Here is a 16,304-nt window from a genome sequence, read left to right as displayed (position 1 = left end):
TTTTCATGAGCTCCACACCTGGCTGTGTAAGCAAAGGGGATCCATTTCCCCCCAAGCCTAACCCTGCCGTAGAGAAGATGGTTGTGTCACTGGAGGCAGATATTACAGGTCTGTGGGCCTGTAGGGTTCACTCTAACTCAACAGACATTGCTTGAGTACCTATTTCTGCTGGAAACGAGTGATCTCCGAGGTGTGAGGGGGACTGGGAATCAGATCTGCCCTCACACTCCAGGTTGAAGGCACAGTCCCCCTCAAGAAACAGGCAAACGCATGCATGACAACAATAGAGGTGGACACACGGCAGGTAGAACAGAATGATACTGGAAGACAGAGGAGTGGTTGTGGGATCATGACAACACACACACACACACACACACACACACGGCTGAAGGAGGGAGTGGTTTTGTGGGGGAACGTGATGGAACTTTGGTTTGGTGTGCATTCTATTTACAGTGTGGTAGGATCTCCACATGTCCTACATGTACCTGTAGAAGCCCCATCTTTCTCCCAGGCCCTCTTGTGCTGCAAATTGTCTTCTAATTGGAATACCCTTTGAAGAATAGAAACAATAACTTGGTTTTCTTAGATCTGCCCCCGCAAACCAAGCAAAATGCTCTGCATATAGAAGACATTTAATAAATATTTGTTAGATGGATGGATAGATGGGATGGGTGGGTGGACGGATGCATGACCAAATGTGCTTGGCAGTGGTTTTACCTCTGCTTCTCGGAGTTCCTTAGAACAAAGACTTAAAGGAGAGCAGAGATTGGAAAGGGGTTGCAAGATCTGTGGGGGAAACAAGCAGATATAACTGACATGAAAGAAGGGGCAGAACCTAAACATAAGTTGCCTTTTGGAAAGCCAGGAAAGAGAGTAGAGATGGTTCCATAGTCTGCTTGGTGTGCAGATAGCAAATGTGGTTTTACACTTCAAGGATAAATGCAATTAAAGTTTAACTCCCAATGACGCGCAGGGTTATTGCTCTTAATGCCACATTAAGTCAAAGCCCCTTCCGGCCTGTTTGTGCTTGTCTCTGACTGTTTGGCCTCGAGCAGTTATTTTTATTGCGTTAGATAGCATTTGTTTTCCTTATCCAACCAGAGACTTTCTGCTAAGTCATCCTGAAGTCGAACTTGATTGCACAACACGCTGTTTTGTAATTAAATTAAAATCGTAGGATGTTTTGGATTAGAGGAATCTTCCCTCAGCCAGATCCGAGGTTAGAAAGAGACTGTGACCCGTCTGGAATAGGGTTCCCTCATCCAAAACATCCGGAACATTTCGCCGGGTTAATCTGCAACTTACTGGGAGATTTTGGGTCCAACTTTCTAAAGATTTTCTGTCTGTTTCCATTTCTCTTTTCAAATCAGGTCAATATGGATTTATTCAGCTCTCTTATTGAAAATAGTATGAAAAGTATTACTGAGTCCAAAGAATAAAGAAAACGGCAGATAAAATGCAAGGGAAGGAAGAAAAGTAATGAGCAAATAAACAAGTTCATTCATGAATAAAGAATTTATTCATGAATAAATAAATTCATTCATCCAACAAATGAATTTACAGAGACCTTATTTGTAGCACGCACTTAGCTAGGTAAGTGCTATGCCACAGAGAGAAAATTATAAGTAAGCCACTGCTTCTGTTCTCCAGAAGTTTAGAAGTTTACTTTTTTTCAATTAAAAATTTGCCACTGGACAATTTAAATTTAATTTATATTGGTGTTGTAATCCAATCAAAAACTTCACGAAGAACTAACCATGAACCATTTTCTTGCATCCTTAAAAAGTTACTGAACATTCTGTGGGGGGAAAGCCTAACAAACATCGCGTTGCCCCACTGGATGGTATACGTGTGTTTTGGCTGGATTGAATCCCGTGGCCCCTGGCCAGTAGGCTACAGGAAGAGAATTTTAAAATATATTTTCCCATCAGGGGCTGTAGGCAATAAGCCCTGGTACAATACACCAGCTCCACTTTTTTGTCTGAGCATTTCCAGGAGCTTTAGAAGGAATTATCTTCAGCAAAAAAACACATTGTCAGGTAGGGCAAATGTTGCTGCAGCTCTGAAACATATTGAGGAAACTTCCATGGATCCCTCTGTGCCCCAGTCTTGGCCCCTTGCTGGCCAGCCTGCCGTTCTTCATTCTCCGATGATACGAAGCGTGGGGGCCGCAGAAGCGCCATGCTGGAGCGTGGCCAGGAAGGGTAAGGAGGTGAGGTGGGTGAGCATGCTCGCAGAAGGGATGGTCATCACACGCACGGCATCTGAGGGCTGGTCCCACTGCCCCGGGGTCTTAGTCTGTTGTGTTATGGAGTCCCCCACACACTGAGTGGCTTGTACACAACAGACATTTGTTTCTTACTGTTCTGGACACTCGGGGTCTGGGATCAGGGGGCCGGCAGGACCGGGTTCCGGGGAGGAGCCTCTTCGGGCTGCAGAGTTCCCGCTGTGCCCCCACACGGTGGAGAGAGAGCAAGAGCGCTCTCCGGGGTGTGTCCGATAAAGGCATGAATCAGCTCCCAACGGCCCCGCCTCCAGCAGATGGAGTTTATAGAGGCTACTGTACATTTTATTACTCTTGGTAAATTATGTGCTGTGAATTCTTTAATCAGTGAAATTTATTATAAGTGTACTTACATGTGTACACATACACCTGTACATGTATGCACTCCTGTCTGTCTCTTTATATTTAGACACACGCTTTTCTGAGCACTGGTTGTTTGAAGCATGAGGCGGGCAGTGATGAATGCTGGAACGGAGGAGGCTGCCTGGGGTGATGAAGGCGATTCCCTAGGACACGGGCCAGCTGACCCAGGCTTCAGGGAGGGGGCGAGAACCAGTGGAGGCAGGAGAAATCGAGATACCCATTTCCTCGGAGGTCTGTGGCTTTGCTTGTCCCATTGGTCCCCAGGAGGAGAAAGGGGGTGCATTTCTAATAACAACGAGACCACTGCCTGCCCAGGGCTGTCCCTGTGGCCTCTTCCCTGGGAACCGAAATGGACACAGGCTCTGGGAACCACAGGGAAGATGTATAAGAAGCCGGGATGAGCTCAGGAACCATGGAAGGCTCCGGAAATGGGTGTGTTCAACTTCGGTGGCTCCAGGCTCTGGGCAGCATAGAGCAAACTGCAGTGAGAATGGCCAGGTCCCACCGGCAGAAGATCAGCTGGCAGGGATCTCTGCAAAGGAACATTTTTCTCTCACTGGACTTGCAGGCTTGGATCCAAACTTTATTATGAAGGGGAAATAGAATTGGGTCCCAAAATATTTGCTGTGTTTAAAAAGTCACATACCCACCCTGGCTGGCGTAGCTCAGTGGATTGAGCACGGGCTGCGAACCAAAGTGTCACAGGTTTGATTCCCAGTCAGGGCACATGCCTGGGTTGCAGGCCACAGCCCCCAGCAACCGCACATTGATGTTTCTCTCTCTCTCTCTTTCTCCTCCCTTCCCTCTCTAAAAATAAATGAATGAGATCTTTAAAAAAAATGAGTATGCTCTCTTATTTAAAAAAAGTCACATACCATGTATGGAGTGGGACAGCATTTTTGCCCTTGTATCTATTTCCGTGTACAAATTTTCATGGAAGCCCAATGTTCTGAAAGGAACTAGGACCCTGAAAACGTTCCGGCACACACACTTCCTTTGCACCCTTACACACACACACACACACACACACGCACACACGTGCGTGCACGTGCGCGCCATCCATCTAGTACCATCTCCAAGGGGCCTCCAAGATGAGGCCAAAGTAGAGAAAGGCCAGCATTCCCCTTCCCGCCCTGCCATCGGCCCCATGAGAAGTTGGGGAGTGGGGAGCGGTTGCTGCTGTGTGACCCCATCTCAGCACTGGCCCTCTGTAAACGGCTGGAGAGGGGTGTGCAATCCCGGACCAGTGTGACCCCAACATTATATGTGTCCTGACTTGGATGTCCCATAGTATTTTGAAGGAAACATCTTACCCATAGGCAAATTAAAATTGTCACCAGGCTTGGGACCCTTGGGACAAGTCCCTCTGTAGGGAGGGAGGGAGGGAGAGGGAAAGGAGGGAGGGTGGAAGCAGGGATGTCAGAGGCCAGGGGTGTCTGACCTTGAACAAGAAATGCTGGTGCAGGACTCTCAGTGGGAAGAGCTTATGCACAGCCATAGCATTGGGGTAGCTATGCCTGGGGGCCTTTTCTAGAAGCTGCGTTTGCATGGAGAACATACTGTCGCTCTCCTCATGTGTTTATTCAGAGCAAAGGCTGATGGAGCTTGAGGGTGGAGGGGGGCTGGTGGGGGACTTGAGCCAAGCCTTGGTCCTGTCGGAAAGAGCCTTCATTTCCCCTTGAAGGTAACGGCGGGGGAGAGGGGAGAGACCACCACTCGGGAGCTCAGAGACGGAGGGCAAGGGCTCACAGAAAAGCCTGACGTTTCTGCCTGCATTCCCCTTGAACTGTGCAGTGCACAGCGTAATTTTTGCACATGGGGAAAAAGGAGATAAGGGGTATGAGGCATACAAGGGGTTAAAGAGTTTAAAAAATGCTTGTTGACGAAGGGCAGAATCGAGACTTACAAACAGGAAAAAAAGACCTCTCAATTAAGTTCCTCATAAAAGGCGATTACAGATCCTTGAGGAAGCTGAGGAAGTATGGTCAAGGTGCGGGCCATGTGTGGTCAGGGAACGGGGGACAAGGAGCAGATCCTGGCAGGATAAAATTCAGGAAGGAAATCCTCTATTGCTAGAAAATGATTTCCACTCCCCATGGCAACCTTTGGAGTTAAAATAAAGTGAGACACTCGAAAGAACCACCGTTGCCGAAGCAATCATCCTCAGACCTGTGTGGTAATTTAGATGACCCACGTGGTCCCGGGCTACCTTACGAGGGCTGTGGTTTGTCATCGAGTCTGGTTTCGTGGGTGGCACTTTGCGTCTGCCTCGTACTTTTTGCGGACACTTGCACCCTCCCAGAAACGGCCCCAAGTCCAGCCACCCTTCAGAACCCAGGGGACGAGGGGCTGGAGAGGTCGTTTTTTTTCTGCTGACTCTGGTCACGCGTGGCTGGGTGAGTTATGGACAGGACCACGGCCATACCCATGTCTCAAGAGTCCTTCATGAGCAAGCGAAGGACTCAGCCCAGAACCACTCAGGAGAAAAAAGTCCTCAGAATACGAGTTTGTTTGAATAATCAGAACAATCAGAGCCTTTTTTTTTTTAAATCACGTTCTGATTTCTCAGCTGCACTGTTTAAATGCAGGCTCTTCTCCACGGCCCAAAGGAGTGTATGAGGTTAACGTCTGAGTGATGAGACCTGATGTCATCTCAGAATGAAGGCAAACAAAACCAGGGAGGAGGCCAAGAAAATGTGTCCCATTTCCAAGGCTACATCTCAGAAATCGCCATCGGCAAGCTTGGGAGCACACTCCAGACAACTAACTTCTAGAGCAGGTCACTCAAGAGATGGTTTTCGAGCTCTTAGCAAAGAAAGAAGCTCCCGAGGCCAGCCAGCACAACTCCCTGTGAGGAGCAAGAAAGGCTGCCTTGGACTCCTTCTTTTCCGGCGAGTTTCCTGGGGTGCTTTGCCATGTCTCCCCTGCTCTGCTTTCGGCCAGGACAGGGCGACAGGGGCCTGACAACCTGGACAGACTCAGTGATGGCGCCCAGGACGGCGACCCTGCAAAAGGCGTCCATGTCCTGCGGTCCTGTTCTCACTCCTGTTTATTCAACCCAACAAATAATCCACTAGGTCCACGTACACCCGTAGGGCATGGCTTTCATGCAGGGCACTCTTTCGGGCAGGGGGTAGAACAAATCTCCCAAACCCTGTCTTCAAGGAGCTTGCAGTCCAGCGGTGGGAGCGGACAAGAGCACGACTAAGCACCACACCAGCCAGAGTGACAGAATCACAATGAGAAGAGCACCGAGTGCCGTGGAGGACGGAGGAAGACAAAGGTTCCTTCCTTTCAGGGAGAAGGTTCAACAGGCTCCACGTGGCATCTGAGGTGGCGTTTGGAGGAAGAGCAGAGATAGGAATGGTGAAGACAGGCACTCGCCCCCAACGGTGTGAGCAGAAGCGCACACTGGAGAAAAAGTTAAGCCCCTGATCCAGGGTGACAGAAGCAGCGGGCCTGAGAATCAATGTTGCGACAGTTAGGGTGCATTCCTGTAGCTGGAAATGAGCCACGGGGAGTCCTCGATGGGCAGGGTGTCAAGTTATGGGTTCCGCAGTCACCCAGTGTGGCATTTAAATCTTACCAGGGCCACCCCCGTAGCCATGCAGCTGAGCAAGTTATGGAACTTCTCCAAGTTCCAGAGGCCTCAGAACGGTGGAATGGGCACGGTTATAACGCCTGACTCAGAGGGTCACTCTGCAGACCCAATGGGCCTGTGGCAGCTGGAACTGCCACAGAGTAGGTGCTCTCTAGGGGCCGCTGAATAAAGCCCAGAGTTAAACTGGAGGAAGCTTTGCCTTTGCAAGTGTTACCTGGCAGTGCTGGGTGCCCTTGATTAGCAAGCCAAAGGGCAGAAAAACGTCCTTCTGATATTTGATCCCGATCTAGGTCAGCTGGGGGGGGGGGGGCCTGGAGGCTGAGTCGCAGACCACGCAGACCCCCTGGCAAGGGGAGTGGGAGGGTGGGGTGGGCGGGTGCGATGGGGTTTGGCGATGGACCAGGGGCAGGGACCAGAACTTGGGAAAAGCAAGGAAGAGAGGTGCATGCTGGCCTACTTCTGGATTTGGGAGTCTGGGAGCGCAGGTGGGGGAGGGGATGTCTTCACTGCTCTAGGGAGAATTTCACAGACACTGCGGGGTACATCACACCAAAGGGGATTCTCAACCACTAAAGCAGAGGGGCTCAGTTTAGGGGGGACATTTTCAGGAGTCTCACAGATCAGGCTGAAATCCCCAGAGAGAACGGGTTCAAGGTTTGCTGGCAGAAGTAAGTGACATCCCCTGGCTGGCATGAGTTAGGGAGAAAATAGCTTTCCACCTCCCCCCGTGCACCTTGCTGAAAGTCTGCATTTTCTGTTCTAGAGAAAACCAGTGTCCCGGCAGGGGGGCCAGTCTGGCTGTTACACATGGACTGTATTTTGTGCACAAAAATCAAAAACACTGACCCGAAGAAACTCAGTTAAAGGCAGGACTTGTCTTCTTGTATCCCCCAAACCCCATCCCTCAGCTCAGTGCCTGGGTTTAGAAAGAGTCATTCTTTCCCCAGGCAAGGGTCAGAGGTCACACCCTAGGGTTTTCGTAGGCGCCTTTAAAATATCAGAGATGGAGAAGTGCATACTTATTATATGAATTTAACACATATTAATATATTTTAAAGATAAGGTGACATTAATATCGCACATAAAGTATAACAGTACTTTAACTCGTGGTCCCTTCTCAGCTGTGCCAGCTCCAGGTCAGGGCCACAGAGTGTCCCGAAGTGCCCAACACAGGGTCCACCATTGCTAAAGGTGTTGAAGTCAACATGCAAATCTGGAGTTTCGATCTTTAAATATTTCTCTTTGTCCTTACACGTTCACAGAATCTCACATCTCTCGAACTGAAGTGCCTTGAGCTATCACCTAGCCTGTCTTGCCGGCCAGTGCAGGAGTCACTTCTCCCACCTCGTCAGTGGGGGGTCGTCAGCCTGCCTCCCCGGGCCCCTTCTAGCCCGTTCTCGTGAGACCGCCTGGTCCATCGCTGGGCAACTCGAGTAGAACCTTCTTATTCGCAGCACCCCCAAATCAGAGTCCCTAGCAACACGTGTCACTGTTCCTACTTGTCTCCTTTCCTCGTGTCCTGTCCCTGCCTCCGTTTTCCTTTCCTGTTTCCCAGCTGAAATAGTTTCCCATGTGGAGTTATTTCCAGATCTCTCATCCGCCTGGTTATCGGTCCTCTTCTAGAATCGACGAATGTGGCTTAGGCCCACATCCCTTAAAACGTGGCCCCCAAGACTAGCACTCTGCAATTTGACTACGGAGTGTGGCAGGGGCGAGGGGCTGCTCTTACCCTCCTGGTTCTGCTATTCTCATGCTATTCATGGCGCTTAAGGTTGCACTCTTAATCCTTAGAGCTGCTACATTTTCCTGTTGGTTTTTTATCAAACATCCAAAAAGCACAATTAAAAAAAAATAACTTAAACTCAATCAAACGATACCCTCTCGCTCTATATAATTGATTTTTTTTTAAAGGCACCTGTTAAGTTTAGAATCTGCTTGAAATTTTGGTACATGCTGGGAAATACTGTATGGGGTGGGGGGGGGACTGGAACTTATTTGGGACCTGCTCTTCACCCAGTTTCCTCTTTCACTGGCCACTGCGTCTCCTGGTGGGCGTCCTCGGAGGCATCCTTGATGCCTCTCACCCCTCACGTGTCGCCGTGTTCCTAAGTCTTATCCGTTTCCTGTCTAAGTGCGTTCCTGTCTGTCCCCACCGCTCCCCTCTTGATTCGGGTTCTACTGTGAAACACCGCAGGTCTTCCCACAGGACGAGTCCCATCGGGCGTTCTCTGCTCCCAGTGTTTCCATAGCTTCCCAGCTCCAAGCGAAAGTCCACGTGTATCGCCTAGAGGGCTTAAGGCCCCCATGCAACTCCCCTCGCTCTGCAGCCCGAGCCCGGCTTTGAACATCCCCGCATACATTTCCAGCTTCTGTCTTCTCAGCCTGCTTGTGCTTCCCGGATGCGCTTGGCTCCCTTCCGCTTCGAGACCCTTGCTGGGGGGCCAGGCATCGCGCTGCACGCTCTGTGCTAGGTGACTCCACCCTCACCACCACCCTCTGAAGTGGATAATATCATTGTCACTCTGTGGCGGGGTGGGGGGAGGTCTTTGATTAAGCATGTTGCCCAGAGTCAACCCATTAGCAAGCTGTGCAGCTGGAGGGGACTCCTGGCTGGAAGTGCCCGCCCTGTCCTTTTCCTTGGCAAACGTCTACCCCCTTTCAAGGTGGAGCCAGCACCCGTTCTTCTGGGAAGCCCGCTGGTCCAAGGAACCCAACCAGCAGACAGTGCTTACCCTTCCGGGCTGACCGCTGGCCGGCCGGCCGGCTGTCCTCCTCCGGGAGCACACCCACGGGCACAGGTGCACGGCCCCTCCTCGCTGGGTCCCCAGAACCTGCATTCTCTGCACACAGACAACTCGATGGGCTCCTCCTGCCCAGAGTCTACGCGTCATTGAGTGTTTCAGTAAACACATACAATTATGGCATGTTTTTTTTTGTGGGGACAAGAACATACGGATGTTCCTTAGGCTGATGTTGGGGGTGATAAATGCTAAAGAGAAACCTTGAGTTTTTCTCTATGCTTTTAAGTAACTGTGTGTACATTTGGAACACAGCAAGAGATAGATCTAAGATTAAAATGAATTTCAGGCTTATTGGTTGAAATTCAGATGTGTCGATGGCGGGGCGTGAGAGGGTTAAATGACAAGGGAAAATACAATAAAATTTTAAAAAATTAATTAAAAAATAAGTTAAGTCTCAGAAAGCAGAGTCAGAATCTTAGCAAACAGCAGCCTCTCCTGCAGTTAAAGGCAAATGCCTTCCGAAGAGGTAGAGATGTCGTGCGTGTATTATTTTTGAAGCCACTAAATTATTAAAGGTAATTTTCCCTCATCGACTCCACAGTTTTCATTTATTCATTACTGTTGTTTGAGATTTATTTACGGCTGTTATTTAATCACGAACTAACACACACGTTTCCACTAGCAAGAAATCCAAAATTGTGACATCAGGTGGCTCCTAGCTATTCCCTGTATGTTGAGCATCCATAGAAAACCCGTTTTTCTCTAGCAAATGCCGTTCCTTTTCACCCCCGACCTGCATGGTATAGAGTGACTGATAAGGGACTGGGGGCAGGGGTGAAGCTGGGAGGGGAGGAGAGAAGGCTCATCCTATACTGCAGCCAGCACCGTTTGCCTGCCAGCTTCCAGAATAGCATTTGGCTTCATCCCACCGAAATCCTGCCACTTTCCCTTGGGCCGTATGGTCAGTCAAGGTCATTTAAACTGATCTCCACCCAGATGCAGTAAGACTCTAAATGGTCAGTAACACAGGAAGCCAGCCAGAAGGACTCATCTCCTGAGCAACTGCAGTATCTCAGAGGAGCCTTTTGCAGCCATAATTTGGTGCACTTCTCCCACCAGGTGGCAAAGCATTGTGATGCTCTTGGGTTAAACTCCAGGTTGAAAGGTACTTTAAGGAACTCTTGGAGTCCAGCTCCCTCAATTCATGGAAGAGGGAAATTTATGGATGAGGCACAGAGGGTTTCCTTGCCAAAGTCAAGGTCTTAGGGCTAGGTAAAGAAAAGAGTCAGACCCTGAAGCTCCACCGGCTGAACTGCAATCCAGCGATCTTCCCTTTTGTCGCCCCACGTCCTGAATCACTCCTCGGCTCCTGACACTCCAGCCTTCCTCCAGGAATACAATTTTGTCCTCATGATGCGCTACTTGTCTCACTCATTATTTTGTTCATTCAGCCATTTTTTTTCCAAATAGATATCCAGAGCTCACTCTGAGTCAAGAGCACGAGGAGAATATAACAGCTCAGGCTGTTATGTTCCTCAGAGGGACCCCAGGTTAGTTTTAAATTCTACTGGGAGCGATGCCTTCTGGATCCAGCTTTCCCCACCAGAAATCACTGCTTCTGTCCCCACGAGGAACGCTTTACTTTCATGCCTATGAAAACGTGCCTATTAACGTTGACACGAGAGGGGAAGAAACAAACAACAACAACTACAACAACAACAACAAAACAAGAGACGCGGCTCTTAAAGAGAAAACCACAGACCCCAAAGGGAGTCACTTCTGCGGAAGCCCATGGCACCGAACCTGGACTTTCTACCTGACCTGCCTGCACTTTCAGCCTGCTCCCGGAATGTGGCATTAACTGCTCTGTCTAAATTCACTGGTCGGTACCAATGACGTGATCTGTCAGGTGGGCCTCTCCGTCCTTCCCAAGAGAAAGTAAGGCAGTCGGCCTGAGGAGACCACCCCCCGCTGCCGCCCCGAGCGCCCCCAAAAGGTAACATCGCCTGAGATAACCCTTTCTTTTCTTTTGCTGATAATTTTATTGCCCCACCCAGTTTCTGCCCATAAAAACTTCCCATATGGTACAGCTTTTCGGGGCTTCCCATTACTTGCTAGATGTGCTGCTACCCGATTCATGAACTTGTAAAGGCAAGTATATTTCAAATTTCCTCAACTAAAGTTTTGTTCTTTGATTAAGCCTTTCTGAAAATATACTTGTTTTTAGAGAGAGAAAAGGAAGGGACAAAGAGAGGGAGAGAAATATCCATGCACAAACATTGATCTGTTGCTTCTCGCACGCCCCCAGCCTGGGACCTGGCCAGCAACCCAGGCGTGTGCCCTGACTGGGAATCCAACTAGTGTCCTTGTGCTTTGCAGGATGATGCCCAACCCACTGAGCCATACCAGTCAGGGCAGAATTGCTGTTCTTTAGTACAGCCTGCAGTGATATTGCATTTACAGACGGTGAAGGGCTTTTGAAGTTGAGTCGAGAAGTTTCTGGGCTGCAGGGAGGATGTAATTACAGGGGTCCTGTGGCGTTTTCCCCAAACTGGTTTCACGGAACTGTTGTTGGAGGGGCCTGCGTTCTCCGCAGTAACTCTGAGTGCTCCTTGTCTAAAGAGGTGCTGGCTTACATCGTGTCGTCAAAGAGCGCAGTCCCTATTTACCTAAATGAGTCCCTAAAAAAACATGGTTATTAATGGGACATCTAGGGAGGCTGGGGCGGGGGGGAAGTGTGACTCTGGCAATGAAGTTATGTAACCAGCAAAGGAAAAAAAAAACACAACCCTAGTAGCTTACAAAGACTTTCTGTTTTTCTTTCTTAGAGAAGGCTTCACGTGGCCCAAGGCTAAGAAGAGTCGTCTCAAATTGACAATGCAGGATTAGGTTACTTTAAAATGTGATGTAACCACTTGCGCTCCTTGTTGGCCTCGGAGTTCTTTTCTGAACTTTGAATCGTTGTGATGTTTGGGAGCCTGTTGGCACAAAAAGCTGCCCCAGCGGCCCCGTCGGTGTGTGGTCCGGTAGGCAGGGGGGAGACACAGCCAGCCTCGTCAGCCGCGCTCCACGTGAATGAGAAGTCCAAGTGCATGAGCCCCCGTTTCCCGTGGAAGCGTGACACAGTGATCCTGATGGGAAACACGGGTTTCTGCACGAACTGGATCTTTCATAAAGATTCCAATTCAGGACGGAGAGAGTGGAGAGATTATGTCAACGTAAATTTTGCATATTCTAATCGAAGCTTTGGACTAGATTTTTCAATGTAACTCTGTGAGCAGGCTATCCTGCAGGTATCGAATGCATTATTTTTACTGTCAAGAAGCAAAATTGGGGTGATTAACATTTTAAGAGTGGAAGATTATTTGGACCACCACGCACGCTACGCAGCAACAACATTTCTAAATCTGTGGCTTCTAAGATATTTGGAGAAGTAGCTGTTGGAATCATACTGAAGTCTACCATGTTCTTTAGCCCACCTTGGAGCTGAGGTTGAATGCCTGTTTTTCACAATGCCTGGGTTTTGTTAAGGAGTATAAAATGGAGGGTAATAAGGCCAAGACATTTTCTTTTTAAAGATGAACCCAGCGGAAGGCAAAGAAAAACACTTACCCACGCGACAGCTCTTTCTCCGCTGCCCAGGGTGGGAAGGGGCCGAGGGGTGGAGCCACAGAGAAGGAGTGAGAGACGGTGTTGTTCTTCTCGTCACTTCGTGAATGCTGTCATTTCGTGAGGGAAAACAGGATCTCCAGAACACCCTTACTCTCCTTTTAAAATTGTCCCTTGGACCAATTTTGAAACGTCCCAAAGTCAGTTGAGCATTTAAGGCCGAGGAGAGACACAACACTGATTCCTAAAATAAGTGCTTAGGAAAGTCCGCACGATTTGACATCCGACCTGGTACGTACCAGGCTTGAACATTCCCGTTGACTGCCATTAGCAATCTCCTGGCTTTAGCTAAGTGCTTAATTAATTAACTTCTCTGTATCCTTTGGCACACATTGTAGACTAGTGACCTGAAGCCTTGACACAAAAGTCCCATAAAATATTATGCTTTAGTAACTTCCTAGTTAAAATGTTATTCCATTTTCTTTGCAGGGGCCAAGGTACAATTTTGCCATTTGATTGTGAAAAGTCTAGATTTTGTAAAGTACCAGGGATGATTTTTAACATGATACACCCAGAACTTGTGGCCAATTTGTAAACATATCAAATACACAGGAAGCAGAGGCAGCTAATGATTCTTATAACAACATAAAAGCAAACCATTGATTCCCTGGAGGCGGACCGAACTATGAGAGTGGCTTTTTTTTTTAAGTTTCCTCTTCAAGACTCAGACACTCGTAATAGAATTTCTGATGTGCATAACCATGAATGCTTGCCTACGTATTTTAAAAACAAAGCCAAGTAACAAAAAGGAAAAGTTCATGGGCCTTGTCCTTCACTGAGCTACTTTTAAAATTCTTCTTGTTCTGCTATTTTATCTCTAAATACGACAAGATGGAAACCTTTCTGAAAACAGAAGTCCTTTTTCACCCCACACTGCCTTATCATTGTATTCTTCTAGCACTCTGAATATACAGCAATATGTACATGTGTGTGTGTATTTCATGTTCAGATGGCCCAGGAAAGCATAGGATAACATGATTTATTCCTCCATGACGCAAGGCACAAGGCAAATTGAAGCTATCCTTTAAAACGAGCCAGTTCACTTCCGCCCTTTCCGATGAGTCTATCATCTGCATGAGATATTTCTAAAAGATCCACAACGTTATTAAAATACCGGATTTAGTTCTTTCAGCCAACATTCGCACACCCCATCCATCCTGGGCAAATCACGGCACTTGAATGAAACACTCAGTCATCAGAGCGCTAACTTCGACCCCAGGCAAAGCCACGACGCGCGCATTTACCTTCTACTTTGAAGATAGTGAAGTGCGGGCGGCAGTGGAAGGAGCCCAGCGCGTTGCCCGCGCAGTTCATCCACAGGCCCTGGTAAACCCAAGTGGCGGTTATCACGGACGATGCTCGAGTGGTTACCTTCCACTCGTTGGACGCGGTGGCAGCGACCAGAGCTCCGAACCCGCCGACACCGAACACCAGAGCGGAGATCTGAGCCCGGTCCATGGCGCTCCGCCTTCGCAGGGACATCGTCCGGGCAGCACAGGTCGGTGGTCTGGGCGCGCGGTGGCCAAGTAACCCTTGGGCCGGTGTTGCAGCCGGTCAGTGCAGGCAGGTCAGCGTGGGTCATGCTCGGGTGGCCAGAGGGAGCCCCAGCATTTAGGAGAAAGTCTGATTTGCCGATGACATTTCGAAGATAGGCGCAGGAAGACCTCCCTAGTGTCCTACAGGGATATTTTACTAAAATTTTGTGGCTGGATTTTAAAGATTTTCATTTCCACAGATTTTTTTCCCCCCTGGAACCATAGTTAATGCTTAATTTTCTGTTAACCTGAAGCTTTGCTAACCAGGCGACTACCAGATATTACAAAGTGCAAATTATACAGTAACGCGAAGGCTTTTTTGACCAATTGCTCTACTCGTGCTCGCTGCTGATTCTATATGAATGGAATCGCTGTGTGTATTCCGTCGCCTCTGTTTTCCGCACAGTATTTCGTTTGTAAGATCTACCTCTGTTCAGGAACATAGCTGCTGTTCATTGTATGCCACAGCTGTGTGTACCATTTTATTAAGTGACTATCCTCCAACTTACCCCTTTTCCTGGAGAGGGACATTTATATTGCCCCCCCTGCCCCGCCCATAGCAACGGGAACAGCTACAAACATTCCCATAAATTTCTCCTTGTGCACTTGTGCGAGCATTTCTCCAAGGTGTGTCCGGGAAACAGAATTGCTGGGGTGGAGGAAACACCTCCAGCTTCATGGGCCCTTCTGAACGGCTTTACCGAGCCGTGTGGCAGCCGCCTCCCACTCTCAGTGTTGGAGTGGGGGTCCTCCTCTCCTTGCTTCATAGTCCGTGGTACCGTGGTGTCGGCAGAATCTCCGTGTCTATCGGCCACTCCGACGGATGTAAAGGCAGCCCACTGTGACCATTAATTTGTATTTTTCTGATTGTTACTGGGGTTGAGCAGCTTTTCATGTGTTTATTGGCTTGTTGTGTTTTCGCTTGCAAAGACTTTTGTAGCTTTTGCTCATTTTACCCATGGAGTTATTTGACTTTTTATCATTTACATTAGTCATCCACATATTCTGGATAGTAATCTTTTGTTGATGATATAAGTTGCAAGTATTTCCCCCTAGTCTGTGGCCTGTCTTTATGTGGCCTTTTGATAAAGTGTCTCAATTGGTGTTAACACAGTCCAATTTATCAAGCGTTTACTAAACGATTTGTGCCTTTGTGATCTAGATGAAGAAATCTTCTCTCAGGCAAAATAAACACATTGCCCTTTACTCTATTTCAAAGTTTTAGCTTACGTTCTAAATTATCCAGAATTACGTTGTGTGTTTTATGATTTGGTATCATTTTATTTTTATAATGTGGATGCCCTTTAAAAAAATCCTTACCAAACAGTCCCTGGACTCCCTACTAACCAGCAGTGATATTTCTGTCGCACCAGGTATCAGTATCTTCATGGGTCTGGTTTTGGATTCTCTGCTCTGTTCCACCCACCTGCGTGTCTGTTCCCAAGACAGTACAGATTGCTTAATTACTCTAATCCTATAAATATATCTTGAGATCTTGTTGATGCCTCTTACCACGCTCTTCTTTTTTCAAGAATGTCTGGGAAATTTTTTTAAAGCTATTTGCTGTTCCTTGTATGTTTAGAGTAAGCTTATCAAGTTACACACAAACATATTTCTAACAAACATATCAATGTTTGTTGGAATTGTATCTATTGATTGATTTGAGGAAAATGAACAACTTTATAAAGTTAAGTCTTCTTGCTCATGAACATTGTATATCTCCTCATTTATTTAACCATTTTTAATGTTTTCCACTTAAGTCATATACTTTAATCCAGGAAGGTCTTGTTACATTTTTTTACTAGATACTTTTTCAAAAAAAATTATTTATTCTTTCTTTTTTTTATGGGGGAAAGGGAGAGAGAAAGAGAGGGAGAGAAACATCGATGTGCAAGAGAAACATTGATCAGTTGCCTCTTGCATGCCCCCAGTCACCAGAGACCTGGCCCACAACTCAGGCAGGTGCCCTGACCTGCAATTGAACTGGCCACCTTTTGGTTTGTAGGACAACACTCAACCGACCGAGCCACACCAGTTAGGGCAGATTTACTCTTAAAGATAAGGCTCATTCTAACATCTATTTTATCTAACATATCATTTTTCCCATTTTT

At 47.8% G+C, this 16,304-nt stretch overlaps 1 protein-coding gene across 1 annotated transcript in view; it reads right to left on the bottom strand.

Annotated features, from left to right (window-relative positions):
* CLDN10 (claudin 10) overlaps positions 1-14,362 on the bottom strand; it is a 91,317-nt gene extending 76,955 nt beyond the window's left edge. The window contains exon 1 of the mRNA XM_045839131.1: positions 13,903-14,362. Coding sequence (XP_045695087.1) covers positions 13,903-14,140 — 238 coding nt within the window. The 5' untranslated portion in view covers positions 14,141-14,362. The remainder of the gene's footprint in view (positions 1-13,902) is intronic.
* Between the last annotated feature and the right edge of the window lie 1,942 nt (positions 14,363-16,304).

This window comes from Phyllostomus hastatus, unplaced genomic scaffold (assembly GCF_019186645.2).
Source record: "Phyllostomus hastatus isolate PE091 unplaced genomic scaffold, TTU_PhHast_1.1 phas_contig_29, whole genome shotgun sequence".
Classification (NCBI taxonomy): domain Eukaryota; kingdom Metazoa; phylum Chordata; class Mammalia; order Chiroptera; family Phyllostomidae; genus Phyllostomus; species Phyllostomus hastatus.
This window is presented reverse-complemented; position numbering and strand designations above follow the sequence as displayed.